This window comes from Podarcis raffonei, chromosome 11 (genome assembly GCF_027172205.1).
Source record: "Podarcis raffonei isolate rPodRaf1 chromosome 11, rPodRaf1.pri, whole genome shotgun sequence".
Classification (NCBI taxonomy): Eukaryota; Metazoa; Chordata; class Lepidosauria; order Squamata; family Lacertidae; genus Podarcis; species Podarcis raffonei.
Window position 1 is genome coordinate 13,063,992 of NC_070612.1, and position 19,063 is coordinate 13,083,054.

At 44.2% G+C, this 19,063-nt stretch overlaps 1 protein-coding gene across 1 annotated transcript; it reads left to right on the forward strand.

The window, feature by feature from the left end:
- Positions 1–2,953: 2,953 nt before the first annotated feature.
- On the forward strand, positions 2,954–17,039 carry LOC128423678 (uncharacterized). The gene is made up of 9 exons (XM_053409118.1): positions 2,954–3,257; positions 7,527–7,763; positions 8,873–9,079; positions 10,556–10,789; positions 12,089–12,242; positions 13,164–13,273; positions 13,649–13,762; positions 15,978–16,127; positions 16,830–17,039. The coding sequence occupies exons 1-9, from the start codon at positions 3,174–3,176 to the stop codon at positions 16,962–16,964; spliced, it is 1,425 nt and encodes a 474-aa protein (XP_053265093.1). The 5' UTR covers positions 2,954–3,173; the 3' UTR covers positions 16,965–17,039.
- The last annotated feature ends 2,024 nt before the right edge of the window (positions 17,040–19,063 follow it).

Sequence of the window (19,063 nt, forward strand, 5' to 3'; positions counted from 1 at the left end):
GCATGCGTGTTCTGCTGTCTAACTGAGGGTCTACCATCATGAACTTGGTCTGTTGGGCTTGTGGAGTTTAGCCTGTGCTGAAATTTTGATGCCCAAATTTCTAGCTCTTGGTCTCATGAATGAAGGACATTCTTCATCTAACTTTTGAGATACTTGGGTGATGGATACTGTGGGTTCCAGGTTGTGTTTGGGGCTGCAGCCAAGAGGTGCTTCCCAAACAAAAAATGTGTGTGCTGTTTTTGGAAACCAGTTTGAGTTGCCTGTTTATAAAGCAAAACAAAAAAAACCCTGTTCTTTGATATTCTGAAGTAGTATATGAATCGTCCTTAAGTTGGATGAGACACCTGAGCATCAGCTGAACAATATTTTGTGTGCTTTTTCAAATCTGTGGTGGGCGGGCTTTGAGAAAACAAGACACATGGATAAGATGTTCAACATGCTAAATAAAAGTTTTGCTTATCCACCACCAGGCTTGGTTTAGAAGCCTTCCTGGTATGTTGCATTAATGGCTCCTTTCTCTGATCCAATAGAGCACTAGGCAAGGGGAGAAGGTTTTTCCACAAAATCTGCAGGGAATATAATTACATGCAGCGAGTTCCTTTTCACTTAATTTCCATAGCCAGCATATTGATTATATAATTTATATATCCAAAGTATTTTTACTTCGGCCTTCAGCCAGAAAGGTTCATATAGTGAGTTACATAAATTCAGCAAACCCCAGACAGTTGCTGCCTCCAGGTTTACAATCTAAAATCCATGATACGAAAGGAAAACGGGATGAAGAGGGCAGAGAAAAACTGGCACCAGTTCTTAAAATTACTTAGAAGTTCTTACAGTGACTAACGGGAATGGAAACTGTTCAGGGTGAGGAGTAGCTGAATGGAGTTGGCCTTTCAGTAGAACTGATAGTGTGGGCTTCACTTCCTATCTCTCCCTCTTCAGCAGCCTGATAGAATGGCTGTCGGCAGCAGAGGGAGCCAGGAGCCAGCTGGAGCTAGTTTCTCAGGATAGTCAATGGAATGCCCCTGCTTCACCTCCCCCTCTGCAATGAATTGAGAATGCAGGCTGCATCTAAGCAGAAATATTGTTAGCGCTATTCAAATTCTGAATCATTAGGAATTCACAGCAGCAGACATGTTCTTATTTGTTTGTTTTATTTGTGGAAACAATCCCTGTGCCAAGTTAACCAAACTTAACTCATAAAGCAGTGATCCAGTCCACCGGCAGCATAGTGTGAGGTTTCCATGTGTCAACATAAATCTTCTGTCTGGGTTCCTGTCCGCAGCATTCCCTACTGCATTTAAAGGCCATTAGTGTCTAGGGACTTTTTTCTGCAGGGTTCCCCCCATCCGGTGGTTCGAATCCACGTGACAGGGTGAGCTCCTGTCGCTCAGTCCCAGCTCCTGCCAACCTAGCACTTTGAAAGCATGCCAAAAAGTGCAATTAGATAAATAGGTACCCCTCCGGCAGGAAAGTAAACAGCATTTCCATGCGCTGCTCTGGTTTCGGTGTTCAGTTTCACCAAAAGCAGCTTAGACATGCTGGCCACATGACCTGGAAAAACTGTCTGCGGACAAATGCCGGCTCCCTCGGCCTGTAAAGCAAGATGAGCGCCGCAACCCCAGAGTCTGTGACTGGACTTAACTGGCAGGGGTCCTTTACCTTTACCTTTTTTAGTGTCTCAGGACATTTTTCTTTAGGGTTTCCCCCATCCTGTACATGTACTTTTCCACCCATCTCACTTTAAATTAGGGCTGTCAATGAAGTGAAATAATTTTCAGTTGATTGCTTGGCTAAAAGATGGTTACGGTACTCAGTTCAGTTTGGTTAGCATATTACCAAATCTTCATTGGTTTGATAGAGCATGCAATTTTACAAAAGCTACATGTCCAGTTAGGCTGACGCCAGAATCAAGATAAGCTTGATTTCAGCAAGCGTGCCCATGTGCTCAGGAATCAGGATCTTGTGCTCAGCCCACATTCCTGCAGCTGGTCACATGCTGGTTTTGTTAGTGTAGGTTTCAACATCAATGTGTGGACATCCCCAGGGGTGTTTCCTTCAATGTGACCAAAATGGACCACACCAGTAGCATGGACCCCCTCCTGTGGTAATCATAGGAAACACCCTTTGCCCCATTAACATGAAATGAGGATTCATGAGCGTCAGTCAAGTTGCATTAGCTATGATGTAAACCAGAAGGAAGAAATGGATTTGAAAGTGAGTAACTGGAACAAACCAGTTCCTAACTTTGGACATGCATTGTGGTTTTTTTTGTGTGTGTGTGTTTTGGTCTATAGACACACACATTCAAATTAAATAAACCAGAAGCTTAGAAATGGTGATGTGAATTTTAACCTGCTTTAGTATCTTAAATTTTTGTAAGTTTTGAAGTATCCTATTTTCTCCCCCCAATATTTTCTTGTTCTCATCTTTTTGTAAACCGCTTTGAGGGTGGTGGTTGTTGTTGTCAAGCGTTGTATATATTTTATTAGATGAATAAATAGAATAGTACCTGAAATCACACAAATTAAACAGGCTCGCTCTCAACTCTTGCATATATATATATATATATATATATATATACACACACACACACACACACACACACACACACATATACACACACTATTAGTTGACAGCACAAATTAGGCTCATGATTTATCAGGACCATAGACTTCATAAGTAGGTCCTAAGAACTGATTCAGGTGACTGAACATCAGCCAAGGTTGCAGGTTCGATCCCCGTAATGGGCAGGTGCATATTCCTACTTGTTAGGGGGTTGGACTTGATGATCCCCAGCATTCCTTCCAACTCTGATTCTATTATCAGTTGCCTAGATAAAAAACTTAATTTAATGCCTTGATTTCCAAGAAGCCTGTTGTTTCTCATTGGCATATTACATTGCTTGGTTCATATGATGCTGAGGAACTGAATACTGTTATGACTGAAATTAGAAGTACATTAGTCATGGTGACAGCCTTCCTGGTAAAGAAAGTTTGGTTTAAGAAAGGGGATATCCTGAATTGCAACCTGTTCCTCAAGTTGTCCATTACCGTGTGTATATCCTAAGGAAAACAGATGCTTGCTTCTGCTACTGAAGTTCAGGCCACAAATCCAAGGTAACTTCGGATTTCACTTTTGGTGCATGCAAAATTCTACTTTGCTCACTTGAAATGGATAACTCAGGATTTGAACTGCATGAAGAAACACCTCCAAGTCCCTCAGTCAAAATGGAGAGGAAAAAACAAGAACACCCAGTAAGTTGCTGTTGTGAAATAACGAGAGAGCTGATCTGAAGCTATATGCTCAGATCTGGAAACGTGTTACAAAATGTATAGAAAATGTATAGAAAATCTTGAGAATGTGCTTCCATGCTTCATCCAGCACCTCTAGCTATAAACAAGTAAGTATTAGCAGGTTGCCTAGGACTTGAACTGCATTTTTAAAAATCTGCTAATAAAAAATGTTTTGTTTTTTAAAAAAAACCAGCAACAGCTGAGTTAAAAACACAGAGTAGGAGATTTTTGTTTTTTAAAATGAGCTCATCAGGCCCAGCAAGAGTAATCCAATGGTAGAAATTTTTCTAGGTGCAGTCTAATCTGTAGGCAGCACTTGGAAGTTTGTACCACCCACCAAAAGGTTGATGTTGGCAGCCATAGGTGGAGAACCTGTGGCTCTCAGGATAATACTGGATGCCAACTCATCATCTCTGGTTTTTGACCTTGCTGTCTGGGGATGATGTGCAAATCCAGTTGGCTTCTGTTCATGGAATGGGGGAGCGCCATCTTGTTCTTTGTTTCAGGCTGGCTCTCCTGATGGTAGTTGGCATCCAACAACTTGGTTTGGGGTTCTCACTGTGTTGTAGCCTCTGAGGCAAGCAGAAGAAACAGAATCCATGTTCTCTCTCTGCCTTTTCAGCATTGTCAGAATGGACAGTCTTATATGAACAAAGGAAGCAGTCTTATCCCAAGTCAGACCATTCTGGAGGGTTGCTATCTTTGGGTGCAGAAACAAGAAAAGCCTGGTCATATGATCTGGTACAAATTTGGTACATGCAGAAGGAGGAACATTGGAGGGATATGTCAGGTTGACTGCTGAGAGCAAAAGAAGTGGTGTTTTTATCCTTTAATCTCTTTCTCCACTACTGATCATTCAGGGTAAATAAAGAATTGCAAGGAGATTTATAGCTTTCTTCAGTGTACTATGTGTACACTTGTCTTATCTGTCCACAAGAAGTGAAATGTCCATTTTGTAAATGGCTGCTAGTTATTTCAAAGTGGGGAAAGGATAGCAGTTAAAGACCAGTGCTTGGAATGAACTAGTTTGGTTCAACAAACTTCACTGAATCAGTTCAAAAATCTCTGAGCTACACCTGCAAGTAGTTCCCATAATTGTTGGGTGAATGGAATGAGAAGTTTGTTTTGGGGTAGAACTTTGAATTATTTCAAGTTCTTCAAGTTCATTCTCTTACATTTTTTTAACCCTTAGAGTAGTGGGTTTCAGCCAGCGGTGCAGCAGGCAACACTGTCTTCTATCCCTCTTTCCTTCCTTCCCTCCTCTGATGCCCTCTCACGTCTCTGCCCCCAAAGGATTGCACATCCGCTTATTGTAGCAGCCCTGGCTATGAGCTCCGCAGTCGAATGGTGCCCCTGCGAGGCACCTCTGTTTGGGGTGGGGAGGGCGGCAGCTCAGACCAGGGACGGCAGCAGCAGCTGCCCAGAGGACTCCCAAGGAAGAGGGGAGAGGAGAGGAGGCTGAAGGAACACTCCACAAGGGAGGGTGTTTCAAAAAGGGTGAGAGGCTGCTAGCTCTGCAGGCAAGGGGTGACAAAACAGGCCCACAGAGGTGCCACAGAAATATTGTAGTTGGTTAAGGGAGCCGTGGACTCAAAAACCTTGAAAACCTCTGCCCTAGAGTCTTCAGACCTTTAAGCTTAAATATCATGATCATTGGAAAAAATAATTAAGCAATTCACCATTTAATGATTATTGTTGTTTAGTCGTTTAGTCATGTCCGACTCTTCGTGACCCCATGGACCAGAGCACGCCAGGCACCTCTGTCCTCCACTACTTCCCGCAGTTTGGTCAAACTCATGCTGGTAACCTCGAAAACACTATCCAACCATCTCGTCCTCTGTCGTCCCCTTCTCCTTGTGCCCTCCATCTTTCCCAGCATCAGTGTCTTCTCCAGGGAGTCTTCTCTTCTCATGAGGTGGCCAAAGTACTGGAGCCTCAGCTTCACGATCTGTCCTTCCAGTGAGCACTCAGGGCTGATTTCCTTAAGAATGGATGCGTTTGATCTTCTTGCAGTCCATGGGACTCTCAAGAGTCTTCTCCAGCACCATAATTCAAAAGCATCAATTCTTCGGCGATCAGCAGTGATCATGGAGCCCAAGAAAGTAAAATCTCTCACTGCCTCCATTTCTTCCCCTTCTATTTGCCAGGAGGTGATGGGACCAGTGGCCATGATCTTCGTTGATTATTATTCCATATTTACATCCCGCTTTTCCCCTGACAGGACTTGAACTACTTATTTATTAATTTATATCTCAACTCTCCTCCCAAAGGAGCCTGGGGCAGAAAACAACAAGTGATAAAATAACAACACCTTAAAAATGAGAACTTTTTTTTAAAGAGATAACTTTCCAGGTTCTGTTAAGGAGATGGTTAGGATCAATATTTGCCATGCCTCCAGCTACTGTAGGTCTGTGTGTGGGGTCAGGTTAGGCCACATTACATTTTCTGTGCCCCAGAGAGGCATCAAGAACTGAGCTCATCCGTTTCTGCATAGCCCCATCCTTGAATCTGTCTTTCTCATGCTGGAATGTGACAAAAAGGACAAGCACTTCTGAACTTGGTTTTTAAATATGGCAGTGATAATTGTGTCTGCGTTATGTTGTTCTGAATAATAGTGACTTCCCCAAGGTAACCAGGGTGCTCTGTGCAAAACTACTGCACAATTATGAATTAACTAATATTGATTTGTTAACTTCCTCAGGCATTTTCCCGGATAGCTTAAGCAACTTTGGTTAGGACAACTTTTTGTAAGCAGAAGTAAGGGAAGAATAGTTGAAAGAGGAAGTTTTCCTGGCTGAGCAGATCAAAACCAGCAAATTATTCTCCACAAACTTCTAAAAAAACCCAGAACCTTTCAGCACTGCAGTAATCAAAGGCAAAAACTGCCTGTTGCTACAATGACAATATTAACAAGCTTGGTCACTTCTGAAGTTATCAATTGCTTTTTCCCCTAGTGGAGCTATTCTGCTTTGAAAATAGCCAGAGCTGAAATAACAACCTAAAGTTCAACTGATGAGGCTTTTACTTGCATGGAAATGCAGTGAAAGAGGAAAGCTGAATTTCTACCAGTCAGGTAGCTAGTAAAGGCACAGGTTCTTAGCTACAAAAAAGGTGGCAACCCTAGTGCAACCTGTTCTAAGATAGGTATAAACTGATCATGTATGCGTGTGATAAGATACTAAGCTCAGATGAAAATGAAAAATGATGGGGTATTATGGGAGGTTCCCCCCCCAGCTCAGGAGCTCCCTTACTCTTTGTCATAGCACAAACCCTACCATTTCCCAGGATTAGGTAAAGGTAAAGGGACCACTGACCATTAGGTCCAGTTGTGGCCGACACTGGGGTTGCGGCGCTCATCTCGCTTTATTGGCTGAGGGAGCCGGCATACGGCTTCTGGGTCATGTGGCCAGCATGACTAAGCCACTTCTGGCGAACCAGAGCAGCGCACGGAAATGACTTTTTTAAAAAATGGAGGAGGAGGGCCTTTAGAGACCACGACATACGTAGTCTCTGTAATAGTTGCTTTTAGAACTGACGGGGAGTCGGATGTTCTGTGTATTGCACTAGACAGATAATCCCTTCATGCACACACATATAATCCCTACTCTATACACATTTACACAAACATACTCCCCCACCCCTTCCCCACTGACAACCACCAGAAAAACAGGATTGGAGGCAAGTCCCTGCTGTTTGTACGTACACTCAGTGGGAAACCTCAGATTGTGCTGAACTGTGTGGGAAATAGCTCCAAGAGTTACAAGATACGTAGCAGCCAGGCACGCGATGTGTTGAGAACCTTATGAAGCGACCAGTAACAGCTAATAGTTCATAGCCAAAGTGATTGTTTCTGACAACTCCAAGATGCGAGTCACGTCTTTAGAGCTTCACCGAATGGCCTCATCTCAAAACTGAATGACCAAGGAGGTCATCTATGTCCCTAACACTGAGAATTTTCAGAATTGATAGTCAATGTTTTTGCTGCCCTGGAGAAGCCTACATGCCACCTTCATGATCCAATTTCGGCCCCACCTGGAGAAGCTAGGAATTGAATCTGGGGTCTTCTGCATGCAAGCCAGTTGCTCTACTATTGAGCTACAGACTTTCTGCATTGTGAAGTTACAGTGTTTTATCAGCTTACACAGGCCTGGAGAGGCAATGTTCTGTTTTGCCAGTTCTATAAAAATGGCTACTAATTATTCCTCTTTGTTTCTTTGTTTATCGGGGGAGAAAAAGAGCCGCTGGTCCCTGCTCAACATCTTTCTGGTTTGCCTCTTGGCCTGTGCCATCACCACTGTCTTAGGGGTGCTGGTTTTGTCTCTGGTCTATACCGCCAACACCGGATTCAAACCAAAATACGATGCTAGCGCAGAAAAGCGTAGAGCTGCTTCCCTGGGAACTTCAAGAGTAACATCTGCCCAGGTGGACCCCAAGTTCCAGTTTCTCCACCAGCTTGCTAAAACCAAGGTATAATTTGACCATATCCTGTTTTATTTTTATTTGTTTAAGGCGTTTATACACTGCTTAATCATTCGTATTTCTAAGCGGTATACAAGGAACCAGGAGCCACACAGAGAACAAAAAACGAAAAAGCTGTGCAAAACTTGAACACTGCCTTCAAATAACTGCTGGAGTGGGATAGTCTTTTTTGTCATGTGGCTGAAGTTCAGCCAGGAGGGTGCTGTTATGATCTCAACTGGGTGTGTGCTCCACAGGCTTGGGCCCACAACACTAAAAGCCCAGCCTGTATATATTTCACATAAGAGGCTGTGGACTCTCCTTCATTGGAGAGGTTGGATGGTCATCTGTCATGGATGCTTTAGTTGAGATTCCTGCATGACTCTTGGGGGTCCCTTCCAACTCTGTGATTCTATGAATAAGGACCTTAATGATTATTTTGTCCATGGGGTTGCCAAGAAGTAGTGGCCTCCAGCTCCCATCATCCCTCACCAATGTCCATGCTGGCCGAGGCTTTGGGGTCTTGAATTTCAGCAGCAGCTGGAAGACACAAAGTTGGCTAGTGTTGCTCTACTGAGGTCCAGCTCCGAGGGCCTTCTGGCGGTTCCCTCACTGCAAGAAGTGAGGTCACAGGGAACCAGGCAGAGGGCCTTCTCGGTAGTGGCGCCCACCCTGAGGAACACCCTCCCACCAGATGTCAAGGAAATAAACAACTATCTGACTTTTAGAAGACATCTGAAGGCAGCCTTGTTTAGAGAAGTTTTTAGTGTTTGATGTCTTATCGTGTTTTTAATATTCTGTTGGGAGCTGCCCAGAGTGACTGGGGAAACCCAGCCATATGGGCAGCGTAGAAATAATAAATTATTATTATTATTATTATTATTATTATTATTATTATTATTATTATTATTTATTTTACTGTATAAGGAAAGAAGGAGCCACATTATGTGTTCCTGGACTGTGGAGGGACATAGCATAAGTACCTGAGCCTGTAACAAGTGTACACTCTTTCACGCAAATTCTTGTACATAGCTGGAGGCAGGATGAGCCGCAAATAACTTCACTGGATAATAGACTTTTTATGCAGTGCTTGATGTCCCAAGTATTACCCTTTCCAGAAGCATGAGTTCCCGGGCGGTACCATTCAGTGGTCAAGATTCCGGAAAAACGCCAATGAGTACCAGAACAAGGAAGAGATGGAGTTTGGAAGAAGCATCAATGCTCAGCGCTCCAAGATGACGTTTGGAACTTTGCGGATTAAGAGCAAAGGACTGCGTGCACCACACTGGCATTTCAATGCCAATGAGCATGGCTACCTCTTAAAGGTACTTTTTGGGGTTATCTTAAAATTGTTTTTACCCCCCTTTCTAGTGGAAAGAACCTGAGAATGGCTATAGGATTAGGATGGTGGTTTCGTTTTTATGTCATCTTTGGGTGCCCTCCAAATTTATGGTTTTATATTTCTAAAATTGCATTCTGCAGAGGAGTCTTTTTGCTAAGTTAAAGGCCCAAGCCATGTCTGTTAAGTATCTCTTTGCATGACTACGGAGTAAAGGAGACTAGTTGCCATGGAAGTTACTGGATGTTTCCAGAAGCGGGACAGGCCTCCCTCCTTCCTCTGGTTGGAGGTTATATCATTGGTGGGTTTAAGAGAGAATAGACCAGGGTGAGTCGTATGTGGAGTAAACACACAGGCTTAACTTGCTCTCTGTGCGCTGAATCCAGAGCTATGGCTTTGGGAAACCCACAAGAAAACTAATGGGAAAAGCAAAATCAGTTGGGTTGTCAGTGCTGTGAGCTTGTAATGTAAAGGTAAAGGTAAAGGTACCCCTGCCCGTACGGGCCAGTCGTGACCGACTCTGGGGTTGCGCGCCCATCTCGCTTAAGAGGCCAGGAGCCAGCACTGTCCGGAGACACTTCCGGGTCACGTGGCCAGCGTGACGAAGCTGCTCTGGTGAGCCAGCACCAGCACAGCACACGGAAACGCTGTTTACCTTCCCGCTATAAAGCGGTACCTATTTATCTACTTGCACTTAAGGGTGCTTTCGAACTGCTAGGTGGGCAGGAGCTGGGACCGAACGATGGGAGCTCACCCTGCCGCGGGGATTCGAACCGCCGACCATATGATCGGCAAGTCCTAGGCGCTGAGGTTTTACCCACAGCGCCACCCGCATCCTTTGAGCTTGTAATGTACAGGCAAGTAAATAAAATCACACATCACAAAGACATTGCCATCTCCGTTGACCTTCATTTGAAGGAAACCAAACCTGAGGTATGGCTGGGGCAACCCAATCAGATGTGTGTGGCATAGAAATAATAAAATTGTTGTTATTATGTGTCGGCAACCCTGCAATCTCTCACTAGTCAGGGACTGGGGTGTGCGTAGCTGAAAAAAATGCAGTCAACAGCAGTGACAGGGTATGGAGGCACCTATTTGGTGAAGGAGGCATGAGGGCTCTGGCAGAGTCCTAAAGCCTTCCCACATCCTTCCCAAGTCTGGGGAAAGCACTAACTCGGCTTTGGGAAGAAGACAGGAGGAGGATTCCAGGGTGGCGAATAGATCGTCAGTGTCCTGGATCAAGAATTCTGATGTAGATGACTGATCGATACATTTTAATAGTCTATAGCTGCCCCAGCCATTCTGGGCGGCTTCCAACACTCATAAAACACAATAAAACATCGGGGCTTCACTCTTTGCACTGCTGTGATGGCCCATGGCAGTGTCGTAGTGATGGCATTGGATTTCTGCCTTCTTAACTTGATTTGCAAAGACTAGTCCTCTCTCCACCTGTGTTTTTCAGGGCACTGCATGGATTGGGGTTGTTGATGCTGGTGGAAATACCGTAACCACATACAACGTCACAGCGGGCCAGGTCATTTTCTTCCCTCGAAACACGGTGCATTGGCTCAAGAACGTCGGTACAGAAGACTGTCTGTTCTTGCTGTTCTTCACAACCCATGAAGAGCTTCAAACTCTGGATCTGGATGATACGTTTTTCTTAACACCTGAAGACATAGCAGCAAGGTCACTAAAGGTCTGTACAACATAAACGCCTTAGTGCTAGTCTGGGGGGGGGGGGCTGATTGCTGTTCATTCCTATTCAGCACTAAGCTACAGGTTTTCCCAGGGGAAAGAGGTCAGGCAACCAAATGTGTCGATAAGCCCTGAGATGTTTCTGTTCCTGATGCTACACTTGAATGCAGCTGTATTGTGAAAATCTTTGTAAGCTGCTTTAAGAGCCAATTGGGGCTATGACATGAGGTATGGGCCCCTCCAGATAGCCTTTTAATCATGCATTTATGATGCTATTGGGGTTGTCACACAAGATTCCATTTTCCATACAAATTGCATCTGCAGAGGTTTTGGGGCAGCCCCCCTCCCCGCTTCATTTCCAAGCAGCAAAGTTCATTTCCTACTGAAATTCTGCGACTTTTCTTACCACAAATTGTTCTGGGGTCGGGTGTTCTTTTTTGGTCCCCTTTTTGTTGTGCTTCAGCCCCTCTAGAAAGCAGTTATGTGGCATCATTGGGGAAGCTTCTCAGAACAACCAATAAAGCAGAATATGCCCACCACTAATGCACAGGATGTTTTAGTTTTTCTTTTTTTAAGAAGCCTTTAAAGTATTTCATTTGTTCTTGAAAATTTGGTTCCCACCCCCCTTCCCATCTCTTTTAGGGCTTAAACTGTCAGTTTGCATTTCTTAGTGCAGAAAATACTGATCTGATGTGTAGAGATCTTTCCTATTCTACTTAATTCAAGAAGCTTCCGTAAGCTTCTTTGTGTGAAAGAAACAAGCAAACAAGCAGAAGGTTCCTGATGTTTGGGTTATTCCTTCAAAGAAGCTGAGTACAGCTGGTTTAAACTGGTTCTGTTATCTCTTTCTGTCAAGGTCATGCTGACTGTGAGGCCAGAAGGAGCCTGGGTCTCACCCTTTCTTTCTTTCTTTCTTTCTTTCTTTCTTTCTTTCTTTCTTTCTTTCTGGTATGGTGTTTTGTATGCTTAGTATAAGTTATTGTAAGTTTAAGCTAAGTCTGCTGCAACTGGATTTTTTATAGACAGTGCCAATCCTGAATGTATTGGATTTGTGACCATTATACTCATTTGCCTTCAGTGGCAGAAAAGCTCTGCTGGATGAAATATTAATTGCCTCTGATCTAGTTTTTGGGAATCCTGCAACATGTTTAAGTTGTTACTCTGCTAACTACACATTGGAATCTACTCTGGATCAATATTGAGTAGAATTTCAGTGACAAAAACAAACTCCTCTAGCTGGAGCTCCTTTAAGTCACTGCTGCTGAGAAGCTAAATCCAACGTTTGCTGCATGTTTTCTAGCCTCAAGGTGGAGTGGCCTTCATCAGGTCTTTCCAGAAGCAAGCAGAAGACCAAGCTGTCAACCTTCCTCCAAACCTAGCAGAGTTCGTTCAGAATCCCAACTACCAGCAGTCTGAAGACCCACTTGTGTGGCGGTACTTCTTTGATCTCAAAGGTACTTCAGAGAAAGCTGAGATGGCATTAACAGGGACCTTTGTTTCCAGACAGTTAGCAATGTGGGTCGGGGTTGCTTCAGCAAAGGGAGCAGAAGCAATAGAGGACCAGCCCCACCATCACCTTAGGAACGTTCTCCTGGGCTTCTGATGCAGGAAGGAGCTGGTGGCATCCACTTGCTACCCAAGATATTTCCAGACAATCTCAGAGACCCAGCCAGGGAAGGATTGCCCAAAATCAGTGGCGGAATCTATTTCTGGTTCCACAGTTCATTCCAGAGCGTGGGCAAAGCTGGATACAGAAACTCTGCTGTTTGCGAAACCAAGCAGCTGAGCTTATTCCTAATTAAATGCCCATGGAGGAATCAAATATTCTCTTTTTAAAGCCTTGGTTTTTTAAAGAAACCCTCTTGGGTGGTAAGATTGGCACTCAGATAGGGTTATCATACACCCAAACATACCCGGAATATTGCAGTCAGAAGCAGTGTCTGGGTGGAAATTGGCAAAACGTCCAGGAAAATCTGGACGTATGGTAACCCAGTGTTGTTTTTGCTGACTTCCCTTAAAAATAGCTCAAAATGTCAATTTTTATGTGTCCAGGTTTTCGCTTTTTGAAAAATGGCAGCCCTAACTCAGGACTCTCTTAGTAGTTCCACCACCCTTGGAACTTGGGACGGGGTGGAGGAAGGCTGGGAAAGTCTATTCTCTTTCTTCCTAAGCTATGGAGTTTTGGCCTCACAGAAGTATGTCTGGCACTTCTATATCCAGAACACATGGTCTGCTGCTAAGTGATGGCAAATGTCTCAGAACAGCAAGGATGGCTTAGCGAGCAATGTAAGCTAATAAATATTCTGTGATGATCACGAACTAGGTCTCCCAAGCTTGTCTGATTGTTGAGGATGCTGCGTTTGTCCTCCATTCAGGGTCAACTGAGTTCCGTTTCCCCGGGGGAATAATCCAGTTTGCTCGGTATGTGAAAGATGGAAAAGGCTTGAGTACGAATGAAAGAATTTACAGCGAGTTTCTCCATTCAGTAAGTATTGAGAGAAAAAGCGCTGCCTGTTATAGTGGATGAGACCATGGAGATCTGAGTCAAATGTTCCATTTGGGGAGCAGTACAGAAACCCTGCCCACAGCCGTCTCTGCATGGGCTCAAACCACCAACCTTCTGGTTAACAGCCAGTTGCACTGACCCATGGAGCCACCTGAGATTTCTAACGTTGTTGGACTCCAATTCCCATCAGCCCCAGCCAGCATGGTCAGTGGTCAGGGATGATAGGAGTTGGAGTCCAACAGGTCTGCAGGGCCTCTGGTTCCCAACCCCTGTTTTAATGCTTTGAGACACCCTGTTGTTATTTTGCACAACCTCACATGCTCACGTGCTTTTGTTTGCTCTCCTTGCTCTCAGAAGGAAGATGCTCTTACTTTGGGGACACTCAGGATCTATAGCAATGGTCTACGGCAGCCTCACTTTCATTTCAATGCCAACGAGATGGGATACGTCATCAGTGGGTGTGGACAGGTAGCTATTTAACTTAAACCACTGCGATGTAAACTGTTCTGAGTTTTCCTTGGATAAGGAACAAGTGCTTAGCTATTGCCAGGAAGCAGAAACTCTCACAATATTGTTTTGGACTCTTTTAGACTTTTATTTCACCCTCCCGGTTATATTTTATTAAATTTTTACAAGTTTCACAGTTACACTCCAATACATAATCAGTTTTCTTTTGTTTTTGTCAGCCTCCCATCCCATTTCCACTGTGTTGTTTTGTTAATTTCTCCTTCTTTGCTGCACCTTATCTTCTGTCTCTTACACCATAATTGTTTTTATTTTAGCAATCCTACCCAGGCATACAGTTTAGTTATGCCTTTCCCCCCAGTTTTGCTGCTTTTTATCTGAGTTTTATCGGTGATTATTTTATGTATATTTGCTTTTTTAAGTTTTGATGATTTAATCATGTTTTATTGGTGATGTTATTATGTACGTCAATTACGTTTTTTTCTCCTTAAGCAGTTTATAAGCTTTTCTATAAAAGAAAAAGGTTATGAATATTTTCAAAGAAGAAATGCCAGCATTTTGGGCTGGTGGCAAGGAGGTTGCAGGGTTAGCCAACTTGGTGCCTTCAAGATAGTGAACTACAACTCCCATCAGCCACAGAAAACATGACTAGGATGATGGGAGTTGTAATCCAATATCAGGTACTCACCCAGTGACTGTTGCTGGGTTAGGAGAATCAAACTGTTCCTAGCTCTGCTTCCTTCCAGTTTTCTGCAAGGCAGAGTTGGGAAAGAAATCTTGGAGCTCCGTAGCCTTGCACATCAGGTTGTCTACAAGTCCTGTCCTACGAGGAAGGCCACTCTCCTGTATCCATTGTGCTGCTCCTCCTGGTTCCTCCTGTCCCCTTACACAGCTTTATAACAGTATATGAGGGAGAAAAACATACCGTATTTTTCGTTTTATAAGACACACTTTTTCCCTCCTAAAAAGTAAGGGGAAATGTGTGTGCGTTTTATGGAGCGAATGCAGGCTGCGCAGCTATCCCAGAAGCCAGAATCACTGTGCTCCCTCTCACTGTTCTAGCTTCTGGCTTAGCCGCATGAAGCCTCTTCAGGGCAGGGGGAGCCTTCATCCCGGTGCCCTGAAGAGGCTGCACAGCTATCCCAGAAGCCAGAACAGCAAGAGGGATTGCTGCGCTCCCTCTCACTGTTCTAGCTTCTGGCTTAGCCCCTCAGTCCCTTCCCCCACCTCCCGGAAAAGCCCCCAAGAGCCGCACTCCCTCTTATTAGCCGCGCGAAGCGTGTGTACAGCTCTTGGGGGCTTTTCCCCAAGGAGGGAGAAGGGCAACTCATCAGTGATGGGCTGCCCTTCTCCCTTCTCCGGGGAAAAGCCTGCAAGCGACGCACACACACTCCACACAGCTCGTGAAAGGGAGCGCTGGGCAGAGCCTGGGATGCATACAGGCTCTGCTCAGCACTCCCTTTAAAGAATTCCCCCCCCCCCTTGCATTCCCCCTCTAAAAACTAGGTGCGTCTTATGGTCAGGTGCTTCTTATGGAGCGAAAAATATGGCAATTATCTGCTTTCCCTACACCAGGCCCATCCAACTACCAAGAGACCGCGATCTACTCCCAATATAAAAAAACTGGCAGTGATCTACCCATTGTCATTGAGGATTGACCACAGTTGTTGAGCTTTTTTGGGGGAGACAAGAGTTGTTGAGTTTTTTTGGGGGAAACAGCTTCTATACAGGGGTATGACATTAATCACTAACCTGGAAAACTGCACGCAGCGCTAAAGCCATACAACGTATTCAACATCGCAAAGCGATAGCGCCAAACTCCGCCCAGAGGGACAGAGCAAGGGGCAGGGGGCGGAGACATTCATTCCACAGTTCTTTTATTCCCGTGATCGACCATTATCAATGGGGGATCTACCTGTCGATCGCGGCCGACCAGTTGGACATGTCTGCTCTACACCATGAATAATGTCCTCTATCATGTCCCTCCCTTGTTCACCTTTTCTCGAAACTAAAAAGCCCCAGATGTGGTCGCATTTTTTCATAGGGGAATTGCTCTATCTTCTGGATCATTCTATTTTTCCCTTTTCTGAACCTTCGGCTCTGGGAGACATTACAGACGCCTGGATTTGTGACATTTTTCATGAAGTCCTTTGAGAACCACAGATTCAGTTGGATGGGTTTTGGGGTATATTTCCTTGTTGGTGCATTCTCTCTCCAGGTGGGCATTATCGTTTCACCATCACTCACCACTGACTTCACCATTGGCGTTGGAGATGTCGTGTTTTTCCCCGTCGGAACCCAACACTACATCAAGAGCACATGCGATGAAGAGTTGCTTTTCATTTTGGCATTCAGCACTGCGAACCAGGTAGGAAATCTGTGCTTGACTTCCTAGGTAAACTGCCGGGCTAGATACAGTTAAGCCACTGTTAAGTCAGTGGAGTGAGTTATTGTGAACCACAATCAACGTTATAAAGGTTTTGCGGGACTGGGGAGAGAAAAAATACCATACATTACCGATGGGGAAGAAATTTAACTCAGTTCACATTTAAAGGCAAATCTGCCTAATTTGTGCTTTCTGAAGCAATACACCAAAAACCCAAACATCCATCCTTCAAAATTTGAATTTTTCTGAATTTTGCAATGCAGTTCTCCAGCCAAGTAATGTGCATATACTAAAGTAGGTGTAAAAATGCATTGTAGTAATAAATAACATGGGAAAGTACATGATATTAGGTACACTGCTTTGCAAAAGCGCATAGCTAAGGTGCTTACAAAGATGTGACTATTCGGTGAAATTCTCACCAAAATACTGATGAATTTTCACGAGAACTTACAATTTATTTATTTATTTGCAAACCAATGTGGAAATGTAGAGAACTGAATGTAAGACTGGAAAAATTAGAAATGGAGAGAAACCAATTGAAATTTGCCCATCCGTATTATACATGATTGTACATAAGATAGTAATTTAAAAAGTTTGCCATGAAAAATGTGTGTGCGTTACTGTGAAATGAGCGTAAACTTCCCTTTCCCAATTCAAATACTGTTGTGGTTGTTTTTTTTGTAGCTGCAGACCCTTGATATGGATGACTATTTCCACCGCACGCCAGACCATATACTAGCCCAGCTTTTCTTCAAAAAGCAGGGCGAATTTAAGAAGATTCCACATTTTAACGAGGATCAGGCAATTAATCTACCGTAGCAGCTTCACTACATCAACGAAGAAGTCTGCATGAAACCACTTGTTATTAATAATGTTAATGCTGCCTTGGAAGAGTTTTTCGAGTTGTTATCTACTTCTTTATAAAGTAAACGGAGTCAGGGCTTGCATCGCGTTTTCCTAATAATAATAATAGTAATAATGATAATAATAATTTATTTATACCCTGCCCATCTGGCTGGGGTTCCCCAGCCCCTCTGGGCGGCTTTCAAGAAAAGATTAAAAATACATGAAAACATCAGTCATTAAAAACTTCCCTAAACAGGTCTGCCTTCAGATGTCTTCTAAACATCAGGTGGTTGTTTATTTCTTTGACATCTGATGGGAGGGCATTCCACAGGGCAGGCACCACTACCAAGAAGGCCCTCTGTGTAGTTCCCTGTAACCTGACTTCTCACAGCGAGGGAACCGCCAGAAGGCCCTCGGAACTGGACCTCAGTATCTGGGCTGAACAATGGGGATGGAGACACTTCTTCATAATGTCAGCTTATTCTCTACATGACGGGCTACAATATAAGGCAAAGGAACTTATAAGAAGATGTGCATACGTTACCCTGTTATCGTGGTTAGCTTGACCCTATCTCATACACAAGGGTTGCCAACATTTTTGGATTCAAGGGCCACATCTTGAGGCAGAAGAGTGGAGGAAGCACCCAAACCTTGTGGGGAGGCATCGCCAGTGCAATTGTACCCATTGGCACTGTCTTGGCATTACCAGGATTATAGTGTATTCATCCAGATGTGAAGGATAACCACATTTCTAGAACTTAGATAGCATGAATGAGAGCACTAAATGGAAGTGTTTTGACTTATGATCCATTCCAAATGCAATGTAATAGTCACATAAATAAAACAAAATGAGAAGTTTTTGCGGTGAGGGAGCAGGTTGGGTCTTACATTGTCCTTCCTTTCATGAAAGGGCTTATTTCGTCTGCAGAAAGGACTGCAACCCAGCAGAGACTCCTGTCGGTAGAAAGAAGAGGAACGAGAATTTTTGCTTTTTTTCCTGCTGGGCCACCTCCCACACTGTCCTGGAGGGTCTTCTCTATCCTCCAGAGCAAATTTTCAGGGAACTATAGGAGGAAGTAGGGATAATTTTAAGAATCTGCCTCAGCCCCAACCCCTTCTGACCTTGGGAGCCTTCCATGTAAAAGGTAAAGGTAAAGGGATCCCTGACCATTAGGTCCAGTTGTTACCAACTCTGGGGTTGCGCGCTCATCTCGCTCTATAGGCCAGGGGAGCCAGCGTTTGTCCGCAGACAACTTCCAGGTCATGTGGCCAGCATGACTATGCCGCTTCTGGCGAACCAAAGCAGCACACGGAAATGCGTTCACCTTCCCGCCAGAGCGGTACCTATTTATCTACTTGCACTTTGATGTGCTTTCGAACTGCTAGGTTGGCAGGAGCAGGGACCGAACAATGGGAGCTCACCCCGTCGCGGGGATTCAAACCGCCAACCTTCTGATCGGCAAGTCCTAGGCTCTGTGGTTTCACCCACAGCGCCACCTGTGTCCCTTGAGCCTTCCATGAGTTAAGTCCTAATCTTAGAAACTCTGCATCTAAGCCAGCGTATTTTTTCATCATTCCCGACTGAAGTTCCTCAATAATGGGGTTGGGATGGGGGAGAAATCCAACTGTTTGCATTTAATGGAGAATTTACCTCATCTGCACCCTTCCCTCCCAAAATACATGAACTGAAATGGTGTGGAAATGTGGTGAGCTGAACTGATGATTGGAAAAACGAGAACTGAGACAAATTGAAACTGACATATATTTGTTCATTCCTGCGCTGAGGCGATAATTTCCCCTCAAATATATACATTCCTTTCCCCACTTTCAGATCCTCAAGCGAATGCTGTAAGCAAACTTTGGAAACAGCGCTGCAATTATTGTAATTTGAACAACACTGTAGCTTTCTACTACATTGCAATTAGGTGGTGATTAGTTTTCATTTAGGGATGTGGAATTAACAGATGGCGAAATGTATTTGTGGGATGTGATCACATAGTAGTCACTCATTCGGGTTTTTCCTCATGCCCTGGGGGCATGACACTACAAAAATTGGCTGTAAGCCTGCAGCC